We start from the raw sequence: 20,978 nt of genomic DNA, 5'->3' as shown, positions 1-20,978 counted from the left end.
AACAATATAGCTGTAACTCTTTTCTAACTTGTTGACCTATAAGTATCCATATAAAGTGACAAAACTATCATAGCCAACAATTCATAATCCAAGACTTCCAAAAATCCCTAACTAGCTTCAGCAAACAATACAATTAGATGTCCAATACAAAGCTAATCCAGTTTCTTATGATGGTTATTCTGCTAAAATGAATTGCATAAGGTAGAAGCCACTGGCTAAAATTAATTGCATAAGGAAGAAGTCATTGCCTTCTGTCACCTTGGGATATGTCCCTGCTTGGATTTAGGGTATGGTTCTCTTCAACCACACACTGAAGTTTAATTTTAGTCTTTGAATTAGCCACTGTCATTAATGACATAGAAGTCATTGTGTCCTCTAGCTTGGTACTATTGTTAATAACAGTAACACAATATATTAATTATGTGTTATTGTTATTAACTATATATTAACAGTCTATAATTATATACAATAACTATATATTATGTGTTACTGTTAGTATATTGTGTTACTGTTAATATATAGGTAATAACAGTAACACAATAACTATAAGTATATATTAATTATGTGTTACTGTTATTAACTATATATTAACAGTCTATTAACAGTAACACATAATTATAGTTAATAACAACAAAATATAAACTGTATTACTGTGCAAATTCTGATATTAATATATAGTAATATCAGAATTTGCACAGTAATACAGTTTATATTAGCACTATATAACCAGTGGCTTCTACCTTATATTTGCATCGTAATACAGTTTAATATATGGATTAACTATATATATGTTATAGTAATATCAGAATTTGCACAGTAATACAGTTTATATTAGCACTATATAACCAGTGGCTTCTACCTTATATTTGCATCGTAATACAGTTTAATATATGGATTAACTATATATATGCAATCAATCAGTAACATATATTAGCAGAATAACATATATACTGGATTAGTTTCAATCAGTTTCATATATCTGCAATCAATCTAACAATATAACGGGTAACACTATGTAATAACACAATATTAACTATATATTGCCTATGTTCATACTTTCATACAGATAATATTGTTAACATGTTCATACGGGTAACACACGTTCTGGTCATAGGTTTATCTGTATGTGCTGTCCGTATTATATCTAAAAATCTAACAATCGGTAACACATACGTTCTGGTCATAATAATAATGTTCATATGTTCATATGGGTAATGCATACAGTAATACGGGTTTTTAATATCTAAAACTCTAACAATCGGCAAGAATATAGTTCCTACCTATGAATACGTTAGACAAAACATACCCGGTATTCTTAGAGGGTCTTGCCAAATTCTGGAGGTCTACCGAACTATCAACTTCCTTCATAGGTGAACCACCTCGTGCGCCTTCCTTTGCAGCTTCACGCGATTTTTTTGTTGTTTCCGGAGCAGGTGTGGAATGAATACGTTGTGCGAGCCACTATATAGCCCTTCGCAGGTTTTTTCTGCACAGTTCGCGGGTTTTTTTTCTTAGTTCGTGGTATTTTTTTTGGTATTTGTGCTCTTTTAGGGGTTTTTTTCACGATTTTTAGACGATTAATCTCACAATTTAATTGCGATTAAATGTGGATTAAATCGTTGACAATCACTGACTGAGATCTGTGATTTTTTGGAAAAAATCGGGCTGAAAAAATCGAGGCCATTGGCGATTCCCGATTAATCGGGTATAATCGCAATTTTTTGCTGTTTGTTGCTTCTATGGAATCTATCATTCTTGCATTAATATCAATTTTGATCATTGTAAGAGATTTTTGGAAAAGAAAGCCTCTTGCAATTGATTTATAAGTCAATTGTTCCCTTATTCCTTAAGTAATAACATAAGGGGACATTACATCATTGTACTAACTACCCTACAGAAAACATGACAAAATCTGTAGGTCTTTTGGTCATGAATGCAGAGAAGGCCACCCCCTTCTCTTCAGAACGCTTTGCGACATGAGCCGATTGCTGAGACTCTCCGTGGTTCTACAAAACTTCTAGAGACGACCAAGATAGCCACAATCCTTCCAATCTGATGTTGGGAAACTAAGTTGTCCCTCCCTTTATCTAGAGACACGAAGATCAGATTCTCAAAAAGCATCGATTTTTGTTGACAAAAAAAGGGCAAATAATTGAAACCACAATTTTGTGGAAAAATCGCCAAACCCTTCACTACATCTGAAAGAATGCAATAGCCATGATTTTGTCAAAAAACCGTCAATTTTTTTGTAGATGAGCACTAAACCCAAAGCAGACTGCAAGAAACCATGATTTTTGTGTAAAATTAAAAAAACTTTCCATGATTTTTTTGGAAAAAAATTAGAAAACCTAGACACGATTTTTGAGGAGAAAATTAAAAAACCTAGACAATTTTTGAGGAGAAAATCGAAAAAATCCAAATACGATTGTTGACGAGTAAATTGAAAAAACCTAGGCACGATTTTTTAGGAGAAAATCTAGAAAGCCCAAACAATAAGTGTTTTGTTTTCAAAAAAAAATTATTAAACCCAACAATAATTTTTTTTCTAAAAAAATTATAAAACCAAGAATAATTTTTTTAAGGAAAAAATTATAAAGCCCAACCATAGTTTTCTAGGAAAAAATTATAAAACCTAGAATGTCAATCATGACTTTTTGTGGAAAAACTAGAATACCCTCTTGTAGAGAAAAAACCAGAGTTATCGGGTTCGACCCCCTAGACCCCTGGTACTGGTCCTGTACGGTCCGGGTTCGGGGTTCGCGTCCGGTTCGCCTGTGGTTCGGACAAGGTTCGTGGTTCACAAGCCTGGTTCGAACCAGGGCGAACACAAGAGGACCCAGGGTCGAACCCAAGAGGACCCAAGTCAAACCTAGGGGTCTGACAGCCCAAAAATGAATTTTTTCTTTGCAAAATTTATTTATTTTTGAATTCCACCACATAAAAAGAACAAACAAAAATTTATTTATTTTTGTTTGATCATCAAATGGATTCTCTAATAGGTGTGTGGCTTGACCCTATGTCTCAAGCCACATACCTATGCATCGTACAACCAAGAGAGAAGCACAAGTCTGTACGAAAGAACAAGTCAGAAAACACAATTCCCATACGGGAGAATGCACCTTGATCAGAATTTTGACTTCTTTGGCCTTGTTCTTGACGTCTTAAAAAAGCAGAAAATTGATGCGCTGCCTTGGGACCCTGCAAGGGGCACTGCCCCTCAACCCCGCAAGGGGCTTTGCCCCTTGACCCCATTGGGGGTGCTGCCCCTTGACCCCGTTGGGGGCGTTGCCTCAAACCCCCATTAGAGAATCCATTTGATGATCAAACTTTAAATTGTTGAAAGTTGAAACAATGATACTTGAATATTTTATCAATTTGATATTAAACTTGATGTATATGATGCTGTTATGGTATGATCATGATGCTATGATTACAAGTTTATGTTGGTTTTGATGTTTATATGATGCTATGTGACATGCTAATCTTAATTCATGCTTATAGGCTGCATATATATATATATATAATTTACATGTTTTTGTACTAACGAACCCAAATGAACCCAAACCCCTTTTCAAAATTTTGCCGTACTGGCGTACCGGGTTCTTCGAACCCGAACCGGTGCCTAAACCCAAACCGGTAACTTAGGGAAAAACCCACGATTTTTGTGTGAAAAAATTGGGCAAAAAACGAAAATGCATGACTATGATTTTTGGGAAAAATCGAGCAAAATCCTTTTACAAAATTATGATTTTTGTGGAAAAAATTGTACAAAACCCATATTTCCTCGCTAAAACCCTTGTTTTTTTGTAAAATCGGAAAACCCTAGCCCAAAAAACTTAAGTCACAGGTGCTCAAACAAACCAATCCGCGCTATGAAAAAAGTGGGCGTGTGTAACAAAAAACCATGATCAGAAAAAAATTGCAACCCTCGACACTAGTTGTGGGAAATAAAAACTTGCACACGAGGAGAGAGAAAAAAACCTTAGGTCACAAAAAACAAAACACCCGTCCTATGTGTTTCAAAAAAAACTTTCGACGCTCGTGAGAATGCAGCAGTTGACACCCATGAAAAAACCAGGTTGTAGGTGAGAATAAACACCAAGGGTGGGAAAAACGTGTGACAAAAGGTAGGTCATGACCACAAAAACCCTTGGTGTTGCCAAAAAATGTAGTTGAAAACCCAACAGTGGCAGAAAAAACCTGAGAAGCCTGCGATTTTGCAAAACAACAAAGTTGCGAAATCCAAAAAACCCTCGAGGACACCATGAGTTTACATAAAAAATCGTAAAAAAAGCTTTTGGAAATAAATTCCAAGTAAGATTCTACAATTTTTTAAAAAATTTGCCAAACGATCCTAACCATCTCTAATACCATGTTATTATAAATCAATGTATACAATAGAGACGAAAGACTATTTATAATAGATTACAAGATGATGTTTCTAAAAAGAAACAATCATAAACAACATAAAAGGAAACTTTCCAAACCAACTAAGATGACCATTACAGAACATAAATTATTATTTTAATAAATTTAATATTCATAGAATCCACTTTACATATTTACACAGGCCCTTTGAAAGGAACCCCATTTTACTCCCTAAACTATTGAACTGCCTTACAAGAATCTTCTTGTATGAACCTAACCACCTAACCACTAACATTTATAGTATTAACTGACTTACTAATAATCGGTTATACTTATAACCTATGCTCATAACACACCTAGGACATTAATTTTATCATGTAATAAAATGACAAGAAATCAAATCTTTGGATCAAACACAAATAGACGTACAAAATGAAATTGACAGACACTAGTGTTGATGTGTTTTTTAGACACTTCAAACAGAGAATGAAATGCCAAAAGTATTCTATCCTCTCTTGATCAAAATCCTCTTGGATGCTAAGTTAAATGATCAACCAAGATGACTGCAAGGTTTCTTTAGTTAGGTCTTGATGTGTAGATAGCTCAATTGGTTGATGTGATTGCTGGTAATCCAAGGGGCTTTACGTAAATGTTTTTTAAGAGATATTACTTAGTTTCAGGGAATGCTTTTCGAATGATTTGCAATATAGCTCTCTTACTATTACTAATGAGTGATTGATAAAAAAATGCAAAAGTTGAAAGGTTGAGAGATACTAAACTATTCCTAAGAATGCAAGGACGAAGGACAATTTCGACGAATCTTTACTAGTCTTTGCTTTGACATACAAGAACAACTCCACAAAGGTTAATGCAATCTTCTAAGGAAATTATATGATTTTCAAATTGTACCAAACATAGACACCATCATTTGAATGCATATCAATGATTAAATAATAATTGAACTTAAGCTCATTCAAGAATTCCAGTTGATCGCGCAAGGCAAACTTACAATCAGCAAATTGCTAGTGGTATGGATATACGAGTTTCACCATGAATCACACACAATGTTCTATCATTCAACTAAGATAATTAAAACAAATTTAAATTTGAATTGAGAAGATGAATAACCATGCAAATGCTCCAGAGATTGAATAGAAAACACCACACTTCAATGTCTTTATTAATCCAGCAGCAAAATAGCAAGAATTGTTCAAGTCTGTCTCATATCTCCTTACGAAATGAAAAATGGCAGCTTATATAGAGCTCCAAAATAAAATAGAGGGCCAAGATTGCCCTGAAATGAACGACTAAGATTAAAACCCTATTTAGGGTTAGTTGTAGCCAACCAACCAATTTCAAATTCAACCAACAGAGATTCAACATCTTTCTAGCACAAACTTTGAGGAAGATTCGTCCAATGAGAAAATTGACATCATATGGAATCACAACAAACTCTCTTCTAGAAGCTCATTCCCTTGATCCTTCTCCTTGATGGCAAATTCAATGAATCTAGACATGAGTGCGTTGAGCTCTTCCGTGGACAGGCTAGGCATGTTGTCAAGTTTGAACTCAATGACCTCCAATGTATCATCACAAGTGGTAAAACTCTTTTGTCTTTCCACTTCTTTTTTTCGAAATACTCCCATGAAGACCATGAATGAGGACACTCAGTTCAAAAGGGCATTTGAGAAACCCGTGGCTGGGAAGAAGATAGACTTTACTTTGTCATGTAATTCATCAACACTAAAGCCATCTTTATCAAGCATATCTTGTATAAACACTTTCCTGGTTGAGATGATGAACTGATCTTGAATTCCCTTAAGTGTTTCTTCCATCTTGACACAATCATCTGTGTCTTATCAAGAGTTTCCTTCCTTGTCATCAAAACACAATACCACCTGTTGAAGTCATATAATACTTTTGCTTCCATTACTCCGACAACTATTACCATTTGTTTAGGAACTTCTTTCAGCACTTGCAAACATGTTATGGTCTTGTCTTGGATGTATTGAAACTCTTCCCACATCTCTATGATGTTTTGAACCATGCACAAGAATGCGATGACTCTGTCATATGTTTGCATGAATTCGTGAGTAAATGCACTAGCTTGATGGAAAGTATTCTCAATCCATGTTTTAGTAATTTGTGCTATCAGTCTTGTTTCTTCTACTCCTTCGACTGCTTCTTTGTAGAGTATCTAAGGTGAGAAAGGTGCATCTTCTTCTTGTCGGGATGACATGTGATGGATATAATCTATCGATTGTTTGTTTTCCTTCTTCAATTGTTTCTTGTTTCTGACCTCTATCCTCAACTCTTCTTCCATATTAGAGGCTGATCCTCTAAATTCTTCAACTATTTGAGTTCGAGTGATAGGACCAATGTCTATTTCCCTTATATCATAATCTTCTGCTGTAATCTGATCTCTTGGTTTATCAAATTTGGGAGTAGCCACTTGCAGTACTCAAGAACCAGAAGCATCATTCACAATCCTGGAGTATTTCTTAGGCTTCTTTTCCTTATTTTGTTCTACTCTTGCAAGCAAAGTATCCAGATCTCTTACCTCATCAACTATTGTCACTGTTTTTATCTTCATTCTTTCTTTCAACCATTCGGGCACTTGGTTGTTTTGATCATCCACCTCTTCTAATCCAGATTGTTGCTGATTTTCTTTGGGAGCTATGAATGTGTCTTCATGAGGCTCTTGATTTTGATCATTAACATCCATGCCTTGTACCTCTCCAACTGTATTGATTTGCTGATCATAGGTAGGTTCTTCAGTATGAGGTGGTGAATTAACTTCTTCATCATCTCGTTGATTGGTATCACTAAATTCATTGATACTTCTATCTTGTACATTCTGAGTGACCCCCTCATCTTCTTGTGAGATGTACTTTCCTTTTGAAGCTGCATTCATGTCCTCTCGGAAGGAGTGCTAGTAGTAGATGGAGTACTTGTTGACTTCTATTTCTTTCGCTGAGCTGGATCATCATTCACTCCCTTTCTTTTCTCTTTTTGGGCTTGTGAACTTTCGGGAATGTCTTGCCGACTTCTCTCCTCTTGTGTGTTTGTTTCATTTCCCGTGCTTTCATCCTCAGATTCTTCTAAATTCTCATACTTGTAAGATGACGACTCTTCATTATCCATTCGATCATATGTTGGAGTGATGCCTTTTGCTCTTAGCTTATCAGCTTGAGAGTATCCACTTTTTAGTGTTGTCTAGCACTATTTGATTGATTACTTCTGGTTGAGTGACTTCAGAAGTGAACCAATCTAATGATGAAAGAGGCCTGTCCTTCTCCTTTCTATAATGTGGCAATATTACATCTTCATCCCCTTCGATCCGATCTGGTACTCACAACTCTTTTGTTTGTCTAATCAGCTTAAGATATAGTCTTGAATATGCCTTTTCTCTTATGTCGAAATCATCAGTTGCATTAGCTCAATGGTCTTCAACATGCATGAAATGATGAAATCTTTCTTTATTTACTGTCCCGATGTTGTGATAGGGATCAAAATTACTTCTTGAGGTATGAGTCCCGAGGTTGTAGCATTGTAGCTCTTCTTTTGATCCTTGTGCTGCTGAAATGGTGGAGCATGTTTCAAATGACTTACCTACCATGATTGGGAAGGTGGTTTTAGCTTTCTTCTTTCTCTTCTCAATTGCATCAAACTCTAACAATTGCCTAGATACTTCCAATAATACCATTCTATCTGTAGGATATCTAGGGAGACGGTAGGCATAAGAGGAGCATCCTTGTATTCTCAAATAAGTGAATTTTGGGAATTGAGTTTACCAAAAACCATATTTCTTCACTAACTTCATAGACTCCTTAGATAACCTAATATGAGTGCCTCCTTGCAATGTTCTTACAATGTGCATGGTGAAGGCATCATTCACTCTTCTGTAGTGAGCAATACTATTATTCAAATGTAATTGTGGATATGCCTCATACGATAACATTTACCCTTTAGCTGGTCCAACTGGTGCTCTACTATTCAATCCCTTGTATTTCCCAAATCTAGCTAAAATGTATACCAAGTATGAACTCATATAAAAAGTTTTAGTTTGCTCCACATTCTTCAATTGCTCATGTAAATTATCACTTACTAACCTTGCTCAGTTTATGGTGTTGGCTCCCTTAGCCATCTCTTCGATGTAGTACCACATCCAAGGCTCATATGATGCAGCTTGAGTTGATCCCGTTACTCTGTTTAGCATCATTACAAGTTCAGCTAATCCTTCTTTGAAATCTGATTTAATAACTATTTTCTTCAGTACTCTCTTATGACTGCTTCTAGGCTCTATGATCCAATTTTTGTTGAGGATGTCATCACACACTTGTGGTTTGCTCTTATATAAGGCTAATGCATCATCCTTGCTCTTGTAAATCATTTTGTCATATGTAGGTACATTGAATACCTTAGCTATTGATATCTTTGTGAGATAAGCTATCTTCTTGCTGTCTGGTACTACAACTTGCCTCTGCTCAGGGTCGTAGTGTCTGGCACATTTGAGGATTAACTCGCTGCATTGGACTGCTGGTGGAAAGCTGGCTATATGAGAAATGCCATTCCTTGTAAGCTTCTTCGCCATTTTGGAGGTGTTGTATTTGCCTTTCCTGAATACTTGATCCCGAAAGTCATCCATATTCGTGTGTCTGAAGTTGGTATCGCCAAATTTTCGCCATCTGAAAGTGAGCTTGGTTTCAAAGCGTACACCTCTTCATTTGAGCTTGTCTCTTATTCCCTCTGGTCTTTGCTCCAGACATTTACCTACAAGCAAGATAACTTTATCACAAAATAGAAATAGGTTGGAGTTTTAGTGATTGATTAATTTAAAATTAGAATTTATTGTTGACATTCAAGTTAATTAAGTTGCTAGCGAAATTTGATACTAACAATCTTTAGATTATGATATTTCAAACAATAATCATTCTATCAATCACTTTTCGTACCTTGGTTGAGATGAACAATTAAAAACCTTTCATAAATTTTTTCGAAAGCTACAGCCTTTAGGAGAGAAAAATCAGACCTTGAAATGAGTGAATAAACTCAGGTTTTCAAGCTCTTATTGCAAAATGCTGGATCTAGGGTTTCTTGAAATTACCAACAAAGGTGAATTTGCCTTGAAAGAAGTCTTACAAATGATATTTCGCCAAATGTCAAGGTCTGACTTGACCAAACTTCTCCCCTCTATGCTGCTGTAGGTCTGTTGCTATGTGGACTTTCATAGAATTCTTCCTTCAAAGTGGATAAAATGTATTCTTTTCAAGTTGTTTTCCAAAATTACCCTCTTTAATCAAGAAATTTATTGTTTTTTGCAATGAAAATCGCTGGTCTGAGTAAAATTCGCCTTCTCCACATATATTTTGATCAAATGCGATGATCAAAATCTGATTACAAAATTGTTGCTTTGAAAGTTCGCTATCTTGAAAGTTCACTGCCTTCTAAAGTGCAGATCTGTATTTGAGATCACTTGATTGCTTTGAATGATGTTTGAAATGAATTTGGAAACATCTCTTTATATAGGCACTATTTGCCCAAGAGTCACCCCTTTTCACTTCGACCTCTTCTAGGCCAACTTGCATTCATATGGAAATAAATGTTTTCAAGTTTTCAAACTGATGGGCACTCCTATACTTGCATTAGCTTGAGCGGTGAATTCAGGTTCTTTTGTATTAACCTTGCCTTGGCGGTGATTTATCTCTTCTTTGCACTTTGGCATTTGCAAATTCATTTTGATGAATTCATAATTGTGATTTTGGTCAAGGCAATTGGCCTTTTCCCTTTCATTTGTATCACAAAACCTTGGCAGGATTTAGACCTTCATTTGTAGCACATAACATTAGCAAACTTGATCGGCATTTTACCCTTCATTTGTATCACAAAACCTTGGTGGGATTTAGACCTTCATTTGTAGCACATAGCATTAGCAATTTTGATCAGCATTTTATCCTTCATTTGTAACTTGGTGTTTTGCAATTCGTTTGTATCTTGATTTTGGTGATTTCCTTCTCAATTCTAGTTTAGGATTTTGCAATTCGTATGTAGTTTAGGATTTCTTATTTCAATTGCAACTAGTTTTCGGCTTTTTCCCTTTCAATTGTAGTTCAGGATTTTGCCATTCGTTTGTGGTTTGGGATTTTGCAATTTGTTTGTAGAGTTCTCGCTTTGCTCAGAGGTGGTCTTGTTGTAGCAGCATTTGAGGCTTTGTTTGTACTAAAGTCGTTTGGTGAAAAGCATTTCTCATCCTTATATGAACAAAATCCTCACTTCCAAATCGGTCATTGGAGCTCCATTTGCATAAGGTGATTTGAAAGATGGAAATCTACTTACCTCACCTTATTAAGACAAATCGGACTCTTAAGCTTTGTTCACACAAGACAAAAGTTGACAAACATATCACTTGTCTTCTCTAGCATCAATTTTCTCACATTGCCAATTAGTGATTTTTTTTTTAATTGCACACTCTCAACATGGGCGATGTTGATGTGTTTTTTAGCACAATCGAACACAACATAAAATACCAAGGTATCTTATCCTCTCTTGAACAAAGTCTCTCAAATGTTATGCTTTGCGATCAAATGAGACAACTCCAGGGTTTCTATTGCCAGGTTTTGACTCGTGGATAAGCTCAATTGGTTGATATGATTGCTGGTAATCCAAGGGGACTTACATTGAATGCTTGAATGTTGAATATTTAGATGTTGCTGGAACTTAGATTATAACGACTTGCTTGGAAAATAAATTGGCAAAAGAGAATAGGGTTTAAGAAGTCTATACTTTTCCCAAGAATTTGAGAACAATGAACAATCTTTGGTGAAACTTGACTAAGCCTTGCTTTGACATGCAAAGCAACAACTTTGCAAAGCTTAATGCGATCTTCTAAGGAAAGCAGGTGATGTTCAAATCACTATCAACAACAAGGATACCATCAAGGTGATGCATATCAATGTACGAATAGCAATTGAAGTTAAGCTCATTTAAGGATTCTAGTTGACCACACAAGACAAACTTACAATCAACAAATTGCTAGTGCTATGGATAAATGAATTTCACCATTAATCATTCACAATTCCTATCATTCATCTAATCGACATGAAAGCAAATGAATTGAGAAATAGAGACCATGCAACTTGTTGAAATGACACATTAATTCACCATAATTTCATTGAAATCATATGTTCTTTACAACAAGATTTAGGCAACAATCTTTGCCTTCTCCTAATCTAATCTAACTTCTATCTTCTAATCTATCTATTCTTCTACTCTTATTGTCTTGCTATTCATAACCTTATTACAAATGAGGAAACTGAGCCTTATATAGATAGCTCTTTACAATGAACGGCTCAGATTGATTCACAATCAATGGTCGAGATTACAAGATAGAAACTTTAATTAGGGTTTGTTACAACAAACTCCATCTGACCAATGAGAAAATTACATTTATGCTCAATATTGAATGCAAACCAATGAAATATGAGGGTAGGTAACTCAAAGTTTGTGCCTCCATAGGATGAGTCGGGTGCATTGCATCCATGCTGATGTGGAACTCCTCTGATTAGTGGAGTGATGACTAAGATGCCATCTCAACTTGCACTTGTAGACTTGATTCATCATCATGAATGAGTATTGAGTAATATCTCTTGATACTCAACATTATTCAGTTTGCTCAATGTGATGATGGTGATTGATCTTCTCTTATTCATGATCTAGTTGATGAATGGTGTACCTAGATGGGGTGAACTCCTCAATGCACTGACTTTGATTCTTGGATTCCCGAAGGGAATCGAAGATTGTAAAACATTTCTTCATCAAATAAGTTATCTTTCCTTCATGCTTCAAGGTCTTGACTTTGATCTCTGCTTTGCATGACTCGAGCTTGATCTTGATGTTGACTTGTCCTTGATTCCTTACTTAATCACCAGCAAATCAAACAAAACGGTGTCAAATACATAGAATACATACTAATTTCACTTACATCCCACCTCTATATGCCCGATTTTGTGCATCTATAGGTCTGATGCAATGTGAATTCTCACACAATTCTGCCCTTGTCTGCCTCCAAAAAGAGTCTTCAATTTAACTTATTCTCCAAAATCGCCCTCTTGATCAAAATATTGTTGCTCCTTGCAATGGAAAATCGCTGTTCTAAGTATAATTTGCTTTCTTCGAAGTATTTTGATAAAATGTAATGATAAAAATCTAAATGCAAACTCGCTACCTTGTAGTCCAGATCAAAATTCGAAATTGTTTTGAAGGATAGATTATGTTTGAAATGAAATCCAAACACTCTCCCTATATAGGCGTTTAGGGCTAAAGGTTGCCACTTTCTACTACAAACCTCTAGGCTGACTTGCATCATAAAAAAAAAGGATTTTATTATTTCATGTCGGGTGCTTTCCTCACAACAGCTGACTTGCATCTCCACTAGTCGGCATTTTCCTGTGTTTTGTATTTGCAACATCAAATCAGTATTTGCATATTTTGATTTCGACTTGATCATTTTAGGAAGATCAGTATTTTGCCTTTCGTTTGTACCAAAATCGTCTTATATTTCATTCGTACCATTATCACTTCATCAAATCTAAACTTGGATGGGCGGCATTTCAAGCTTCATCTGTACCTCACTCATTTTGCATTTTGTTCATACCTCTTTTTTTCTATCAAATTAAAACTTGATGAGATAGAATTTTGAGGTTCCTTCGTACCCAATTGATTTCAAGTTTCATTCGCATCATCTTCATTTCATCAATCTCAAACTTTATAGGACAAGATTTTTACCTTCATTTGTACCTCATTGATTTTGTGTTCCATTTGTACCACCTTCATTTTATGAAATCTCAAGTTAGATGGGTGGAAATTTTGCCTTAGGTCGCCTTTAAAAATTACATTTGAATAAAGTGTTAGAAACTTAGAACACATTTTTTAAACGTTACATAGGAACTACGATATTAAATCACAACTGGACCCAGTGTTATAATATTTTCTCTAAAGCAAAAGGTGCATGACACTTTATGTTTTTTTGTAATATGCAGCCCACTTGCTCTGATATTTTTTGTTTTGTAACTTGTGATTTGAAGAGGGGTTTTGCAATGTTTATTCATGATATGATAATAAATACTTATATCATGAATTGCAGCTAACAACATTTCCAGAGAAGATAAACTAAATACTAAATCACAATTTTTTGAACTTCAAATCTGATACAATCGATTAAGTTGCACTACTATGGCAAGTTATTACATAGAAAGCCGACATAGTAAGTTCTTGACATACCCTTTACTGCAGCTCTATTAAATCCGGTTACATAATATTGTTAATGTTACTGTAGCTATGGTCGGACTCCTTCAGGCCGACATAGATAATATAAATGTCTAAGTGGCCTTTCGGACTTATACATTTAAATGAGCCGATTCATATATATTAAATATGAAAATGTAATTAAGTGTTTGTAAGGCCGACTAAGCTAAGTCCGTCACCTCATTGAATAAGTCATGTTCTTTCATAGAGGGCTGGCCCTTTATGAAAGGGTAACTCTCACATATATATAGAATTAAAAGGAGCAGTACAAATAATAGAAGAGCAGATCAATATCATTGAGCAGATCGATATTTAAGAGCAGACCAAATATATTAGAAGAACAGATCGAACCATCATAACAGCAGATTATCATACATAATCAGGGCAGATCGTCTTGGTGAAGGAGGCAAACCAATTAAGGGCAGATCTATCTTGTATAGAAGGCAAACACTACCTATCATTGTCTTATTGTGCTTCAAGGAGTGAAGTGATCTGTATAGGCCCTTATTATTGGCCATTTTAAAAGCTTCGTGCTGCTCTTATTTAATATATATACAGAGTTAATTGTTGCTGGGTTTTTCTCCCTCGAGTAGGAGGGTTTTCCCAGGGTATCTTGTTGTGTTCATTGTTCATTGTGTTGCCTTTTCTAATTGCTCTTAATCTGATCATAAAAACAACATGGTATCAGACCAGGTTTTAGAAAAGATCCGATCAGATAGGAGGGCATACTGTTAACTATAACATATGCTGCATTGCATATTTGAGTACATGATGGTGGCATCGATTGGAGATTATTTGGTAACCATTTGGAGGAGTTTGAAGGCATATTTTATTACAGGTCTGAAGTTAATATCCAGAAAATATACCGCTACCAGTAAAGGATGATTTTACTCATGGAGGCCACATCGATTTTATTCTCTCATGCTAGGCGCCCCTTCCTTGGAGACTCTACATCATGAGATTGGCTGCAATTTGTTTTATTTTTGTCCACTAATCAGAACAGGGGTGAATTGAAGAAATAATCGATTGGGTCATGTGAGGGCACTTGTGGTTTGGATATGTGCTTGTTTCTTCAATGACATAGGCATTACCATGTTGATGGAAAGCCAAGATTCTTGGTTGTATGCTCTCATTTTCATTCAATAAAGGAAGAAGTTATAAGTGTGTGGACACTTTCAGAGCTCTATGCATTGGAGGCAACGTTGATGGTCATTGTGCATGATTTAGTTACAGATCTGGTACAGCAGCAAAGCAAGCCTGATTCGCCTGCCATTGGAGGTGATTTGTCTTGGTGGACTGTTGACAATTTGCCTAGGGTTTAACCCTATTCTTAAGCGCCACATTTCGGAGAGATGTTCATGATACATTTGACACCATTCTTTGGAGCAGCAGACAATTCAGATTGGAGTGCATCCTTGCATTTTCAGGTAAAGTAAAGTGGCTGCAACAAAATCAATAAAGAGATAAGTATTTCACGGTTGAATAATGTTCATGAATTTCATATGTAGTTATTAATTCATGCAATTACATTGGATTAGAGAGTCATGTATGCTTCTAGCATTGGTATTTCTCTTCAGGATAGTTCAGTTTTATGAACTATTAGTAATCTCTCTATAAATGTTTCCAAGACGGATCAGGAGCAAAAGGATGATGAGAGATTGCATTTAGTTTCTTCAAAGAGGAGTAAATAACATTTAGAGGGAGTCTGACAAACCAACAGAGGCAACCTTAGATGAGGAGGTCAGGAGGTTGATGCAAGAACTTGGAGCTTCAGAGGGAGCCACATCATCATGAACCAAAGCAAATTCATCTAAGCATATCTTGAGATACTTGCGTGGCACAATTGGTTATGGCTTGAGATATTCTTCCAATGTAGATCTAAAGTTGCATGGCTATTCTAATTCGGATTGGGCTGTAATTGTAGTTGATAGACAGAGCACCTTTGGATGTTGCATTAGCTTGGAATTGTGGAGAATGAAGCCCTTGCTGAGAGGGAGTCTCAGCCTCAGTGATTTCATGAGATGTACGTTAATGCATTCTTCTCTGTGATGGAGAAGTTTGAGGTGCAAGCCCTTGTTAATGCATTCTTCTTTGTGAGAGAGAAGTTTGAGGTCAAAGCCCTTGTTCCACCCTCTAGGAGTAGCCATGGTGGATGTCATGTGAGAGACTCCATGACTTAGCACTTGTGTTTATTCACCCTCTGGAAGTAGCCATGGTGAACGTCATGATGAGATGACGACATCATGTTGAGTGATTCCGTGATGAGCACTTGTGTTCATTTGCATTTCCATTCATGGGAGCAGCCATGATGGACCTACCCTCTGGGAGTAGCTATGGTGGATATCACTACATAACTCAGATATTGAGAAGGATTCCTCCCTAGCTAAGAGGGAGTGTTAATGTTACTGTAGTTATGGTTGGACTCCTTCAGGCCGACATATATAATATAAATGTTAGTGAACAAATCTGAAACATATGGCTGTAATGTGCACAATATTTTGACCTATATGCAGGCACCAAACTGAATCTCCAGACTGTATCTTCTAACAGCGTAGAGATCGTTGCTTATGAGGGATTTCGTCCTCACAAACCTCTGAGAAATAATCTCCAGCAAACAAACTTTAAAATCTCCAACTAAGCATGCTGGGAATGAACTCTCAAGAGTCTTTTATAACATTCACAGGAAAGCCCACACACTTCACTAGCCAATGTGGGATAAATAGAAACACTTTCTTTTGTATGTTAAATCTCTTTTGCCCAAGTGCAATTGAATAAGGGGAACATTTAATTTTTAAACAACTTCCCTTTTTTAAACCTTAGTCCCCTTAACAATAAAGTTAAATATTTTAATTTAACTTAATAACTTCAACTTTATTGTTAAATAAATAATATCAAATGATTATTAAAATCTCCAATCGATATTAAACAATTACCACCAACATAAATGCCATCCAAGAATTCATTGGAGATATTGACCCAGCCCAAACTGACTTACTATAAATAGTAAGTATCCCAAAACCACACCAAAACACCTCGGAAGAAACTGAAACTGAAACTGAAACTGTATAGGCCAAATATTGTCAAGATCCCTTAAATGTCCTGGCTAGCCTACAGGACCATGGAGAAATAAGCTAACGACAACATCATACTACATGTGCTAGAAAGGGGACATTACATTTTTTGCTCTACCCTTAGTTATGCACCATACGTCTCTTTTACAAAACAAGAGAAGCTTCTAGGCATTACAAAGACCCATTTCAATGGAGCTCCAATTTTAAGAAAAGAAGCTTCGTCCTAAAAAACAAACAAAGTAGATGACAAAAAGGACCTTGTTCGAGAAATAAGAACAGTTGCTAAGCTTTAAAATCCCTCTAAATATAAGAAAAACAATTTCATGCTAAATAAAAGACCTGTGGTAAGCTAAGGATTGGAAAAAGGCACAATAAAAACAAAGCTGCCAATTACTAAGCCCTGCTTAAGGAGAACAGTAAACAAGCAACATGCTCTAATTTATTTAACTTTCAACTAGTCCCTTGTGGTAAGGACACTGCTGCTTAACTACATGAAAATTGATCGACATTCTTTTCCATAAATGGATATGATCACATACCTTCCTGTCAATTATTTACTTTCAAATTCAATCAAACAACCATCTTGCAATAAAACATCTCTAGTTATTTCATTACTTGGAGCATCATGTTCTGCCATGAAAGTTTTATTAAAGTCAGATGTAGCAAGAACAAAAGCAGTACACATGACCTTCTTTGGGGCTTCAAGTGCAGTTTGTTCAGGAAGGTGGTCCTAAAATTCACTCTAGGTCAGGTCTGATCAATTCGCATTAGGTCTGATTACGAATGGTGGAATGGTGTTATGGACATTTTGCTAGCTGGTCCTTGTTTCTCTACCCTCTCCAGTCATTGTTGTTTCTTCCAAGCGACAAACTTCATCTAGCTAAGGTTGCCATTGGAACTCCCTTGGAAAATACAAACACATTGAGAAGATTTACGGCATTCTTTCTCAGAGCATGGATATTTTTTCTCCCAAAGCACTTGCATAATCCAGATCCAAAGGAATATAATTTTGCATAAATTTAGTAGCTACTTTATCATCAAGAAACAAATGCACGAAACTTAATCTTGGGGCACTACTAAAAACAACCGGTATGAGCTTGGGCAGGAGAAGTGATGAAATCCTAGGTTGATCTGCTTGTAAAGCAAAAAAAAAGAAAATTTAATAATTAGGCAGGAATAATGGCAACCATATGTGACATCTGCTTGCTGATCCAGCCCAATCTTACCTCATCCTTGAAGGCGATTTCAAGTTAATGGTTGATCTACTTTGTGAAGTTTCCACTTTCCAAATTAATGGATGATTCTTGGATGCTATACAACTTGTTAAATACATGACATGTTGATCAGGAAATTACATCGCATTCAATGCTTGTACTTACCTATTAAGATCGACCAATCATCTGATCTCCTAGACAACAAGGAGTCAAATGTGGTGTTTTTTATTGCAACCTCTAATCTACTCTTCATTTTCATAGATGCATTTTTTGTTCTTCCTTTTCATAGATACATTTTTTGAGTCATGGTGGAATGAACCCTGGATCATTTAGCTTCTAATTTGTTTTTACCAATCTAAGTCATAGCTTATTTATGGTGTCTTGTCATTGTTAACAGAAGCAAAAAATCTTCAAGGAATGTTGCAGTGGATATAATAATTTTTCAATGTGGTTGGCAAGCTCATGCCCTTTAAGCTGCACAGAAAGTATCTCTATCAAGCTGCTTGTTCACTGGCAACCATGGAGGATCGAAAACAATGTTACCAATCTGACTGTTGCTATGCTCATTGGAAACCATGTTCTGGAGAGTTACTGGGAAAATTCTAGAATCTCCATTGATCATCTTATAAACTCCTGACTACACACTAGTCTACCTCTTGCTCCATTTCTTGTGGCTAAATTAGCTGCCAGTGTTCTCTTTTTATGTGTTTGCATTGCAGGATCGTAGTTAATTGGTGTATGCAAAGTTGATTGTACAGTGGAGGGACTTCTGAAAATTGATTAGATGGGGCTGATTGTTGCTATGACGATCATGAAGTTCACCTGGACATAGTTGAGCTTTACTTGAACATAGACGATAATCTGAAAGCAGTGGGTAGGTCCTTAACGAACATACTTTTATCATGATTTAAAGGATGTGAAAGTTCATTTACATTGAGTTTCACCAATTATGGGTAAATGCTAAAACCACTTTTTACTGGAGCCCTGGAATTGGAAGACGCCTTTGACTGCTCTTATCTGGAGGAAATACTGGCATCAATAATTCAGGAGCTTCACAGACACAATACTCATATAAAATAGAAACAGGACTGTCAGGCATAAGAAACTGAAGCAATTTTGTGTTCACCTTTTTGCTTTCAAATTTTAGTTAGTAATGGTCATTGCTTCTAGGTACATATTCACGTTTGTGCCAAATTTTGTGTATACAATGCTCTGGTTGTTAAATCCTGTTTTTTGATATTGAGGCAATTCTATAATATATCAGTGCCCATATTTTGTTATGGTAAATGTTTGCATTTTGTAATTTTGGTGGACAGTTGCCATGTAGATAGCATTTTTTCTTCATATTTACATATATGTTTTTTCTAGTTGTCACTGTTTGTTATGATCTATCTTTTTATTATTATCTGTTAATGTGCATATGTTGACAAATTCCTAGAGGCAATTATGCCATATTTTCATAATTACAAACTTTTATTTTAGCAGGAAGCAAAGAATGAACAAAACAATGCCACAAAAGAACCTAGATGGGCTCCCTTGCGCGATGATTTTATGCTCACAAGCTCAAAACTCAAGGACTGGGATAAAATGCCGGTATGGAATCTTATTACACCATATGAGCTCATCTGTTGCTTTTCCTGCCAATTTTCCTTTTTTTGGCCATCCTTGAGTGAAATGCATTTGCGCTTTCGGTTCCAAGCAACAAATTGTTTTGTTCCATGGGTTTATTGATTGCAAAAACCAAGAAACAAGTACAGATGTAAAATGAAATAATATTGATACTAAAATCTAACCTGGGGTTTTTCGCAAATGTCTTGTGCAGGATGCAGCTGCAGACATTGCAGAAGAAATGCAGGGTGGTGATAGTGATAACTCTTCTGATGAGGACTAAACTGGGCATAAATAATATGCATAGGTAACAATGGCTTCTATTTTCCTTTGAAAATAATTTCATTGATAGAAAGTGAACTATTATTGTAGTATTTTATTGAAGGAAAAATTCTATTGTGTCATCTACTTACTCTGTTTTTAGATCCATTGGTTTATAGGAATTTGCTTCCCATTGTCGGTCCCTCTAGTATTGGTTGCAGAGATTGCTGACAAAATAAAAATATTTGATCATGTACAGCATGGCCTGGAGGCTTCTCTGAACAATTTCTATGATGCCTGCAAGGAACAACTACTCGAAGTAGCAGAACTCTCAATTTTTTGCAGCCTTCATTTAGAATGCTGAAAGTAGAATTTTCAATCTCTAGTATGAAGTGAATGATACTTATCCAAGTTATAGAGTTGACACTAATACAGAGATCTCTTATAAGAGTCATTTGATGTGCTGTATTCAAATAAAAATGCTAACATGGATATGAATAGATTCTTTTGGGATCTCGATTGTTTAGTAGATGTACGGAGTGGATTCAAATTGAAAATAGGCCACCATGTTATCTTAGATTTTAATATTTTATCAACTTCAATGATTCAATTCAGGTTGATTCGGGTTGAAATGTTTTCATATGAATCATTTTCTGATTCATATATCCCAAATTCAAGACTATTGTATTTTTCACATTATCCTCCATTGAATGCAGATCATTGATATTTATAGTTGCTTGGAAATGAGAATACATTTTTTAGTGTAATCTGAAAGTGTTCATCATCATAGCTATTTGAGATTTGTTGGTCAAGTAAACAATAATTTCTTTATTGAAGGTTTGTCAAACAATGCCGCTACTCTATGTGATCCAGAGAAATCGATACTGAGAGGCAAACAAAGATGGGAGACAATCTTAGAAAATGGAGAATGGTTTATAAGGTTGTTCTTCATTGAAATTAGAAACGAAATGGGTGAATACATGAAGAGATTAACACAATTATGATAACCGACCTTTAATTTCAAGGTCAATCAGTTGACCTTTATTACTATTATAAAGCATTTTGTTATAAATTACATATTGTGTTTTTATTAGTTCTTGTCAAGGCAGGATACTAATGCATCCATGCAATCCATTTTTTGATTAATTTAGCC

The 20,978-nt window shown here is 35.7% G+C and overlaps 1 protein-coding gene across 5 annotated transcripts in view; it reads left to right on the top strand.

Moving 5' to 3' along the window:
* Positions 1–20,592, top strand: part of LOC131061134 (uncharacterized) — a 52,814-nt gene extending 32,222 nt beyond the window's left edge. Inside the window, exons 7-9 of one of the 5 annotated variants that reach the window (XM_059219974.1) lie at positions 19,439–19,549; positions 19,779–19,871; positions 20,085–20,592. In XM_059219974.1, the coding sequence (XP_059075957.1) occupies positions 19,439–19,549; positions 19,779–19,847 (180 nt within the window). In that variant the 3' untranslated portion in view covers positions 19,848–19,871; positions 20,085–20,592. Of the gene's footprint in view, positions 1–18,353; positions 18,831–19,438; positions 19,551–19,778; positions 19,872–20,004 lie in introns of those variants that run through there. The other 4 variants (XM_059219975.1, XM_059219976.1, XR_009372358.1 and 1 more) reach the window with 4 other exon arrangements.
* Positions 20,593–20,978: the final 386 nt, after the last annotated feature.

The sequence above is a fragment of the Cryptomeria japonica genome, chromosome 4 (genome assembly GCF_030272615.1).
Source record: "Cryptomeria japonica chromosome 4, Sugi_1.0, whole genome shotgun sequence".
Lineage (NCBI taxonomy): Eukaryota > Viridiplantae > Streptophyta > Pinopsida > Cupressales > Cupressaceae > Cryptomeria > Cryptomeria japonica.
The sequence above is the reverse complement of the archived record's forward strand: the minus strand, read 5'-3'. Positions and strand labels throughout refer to the sequence as shown.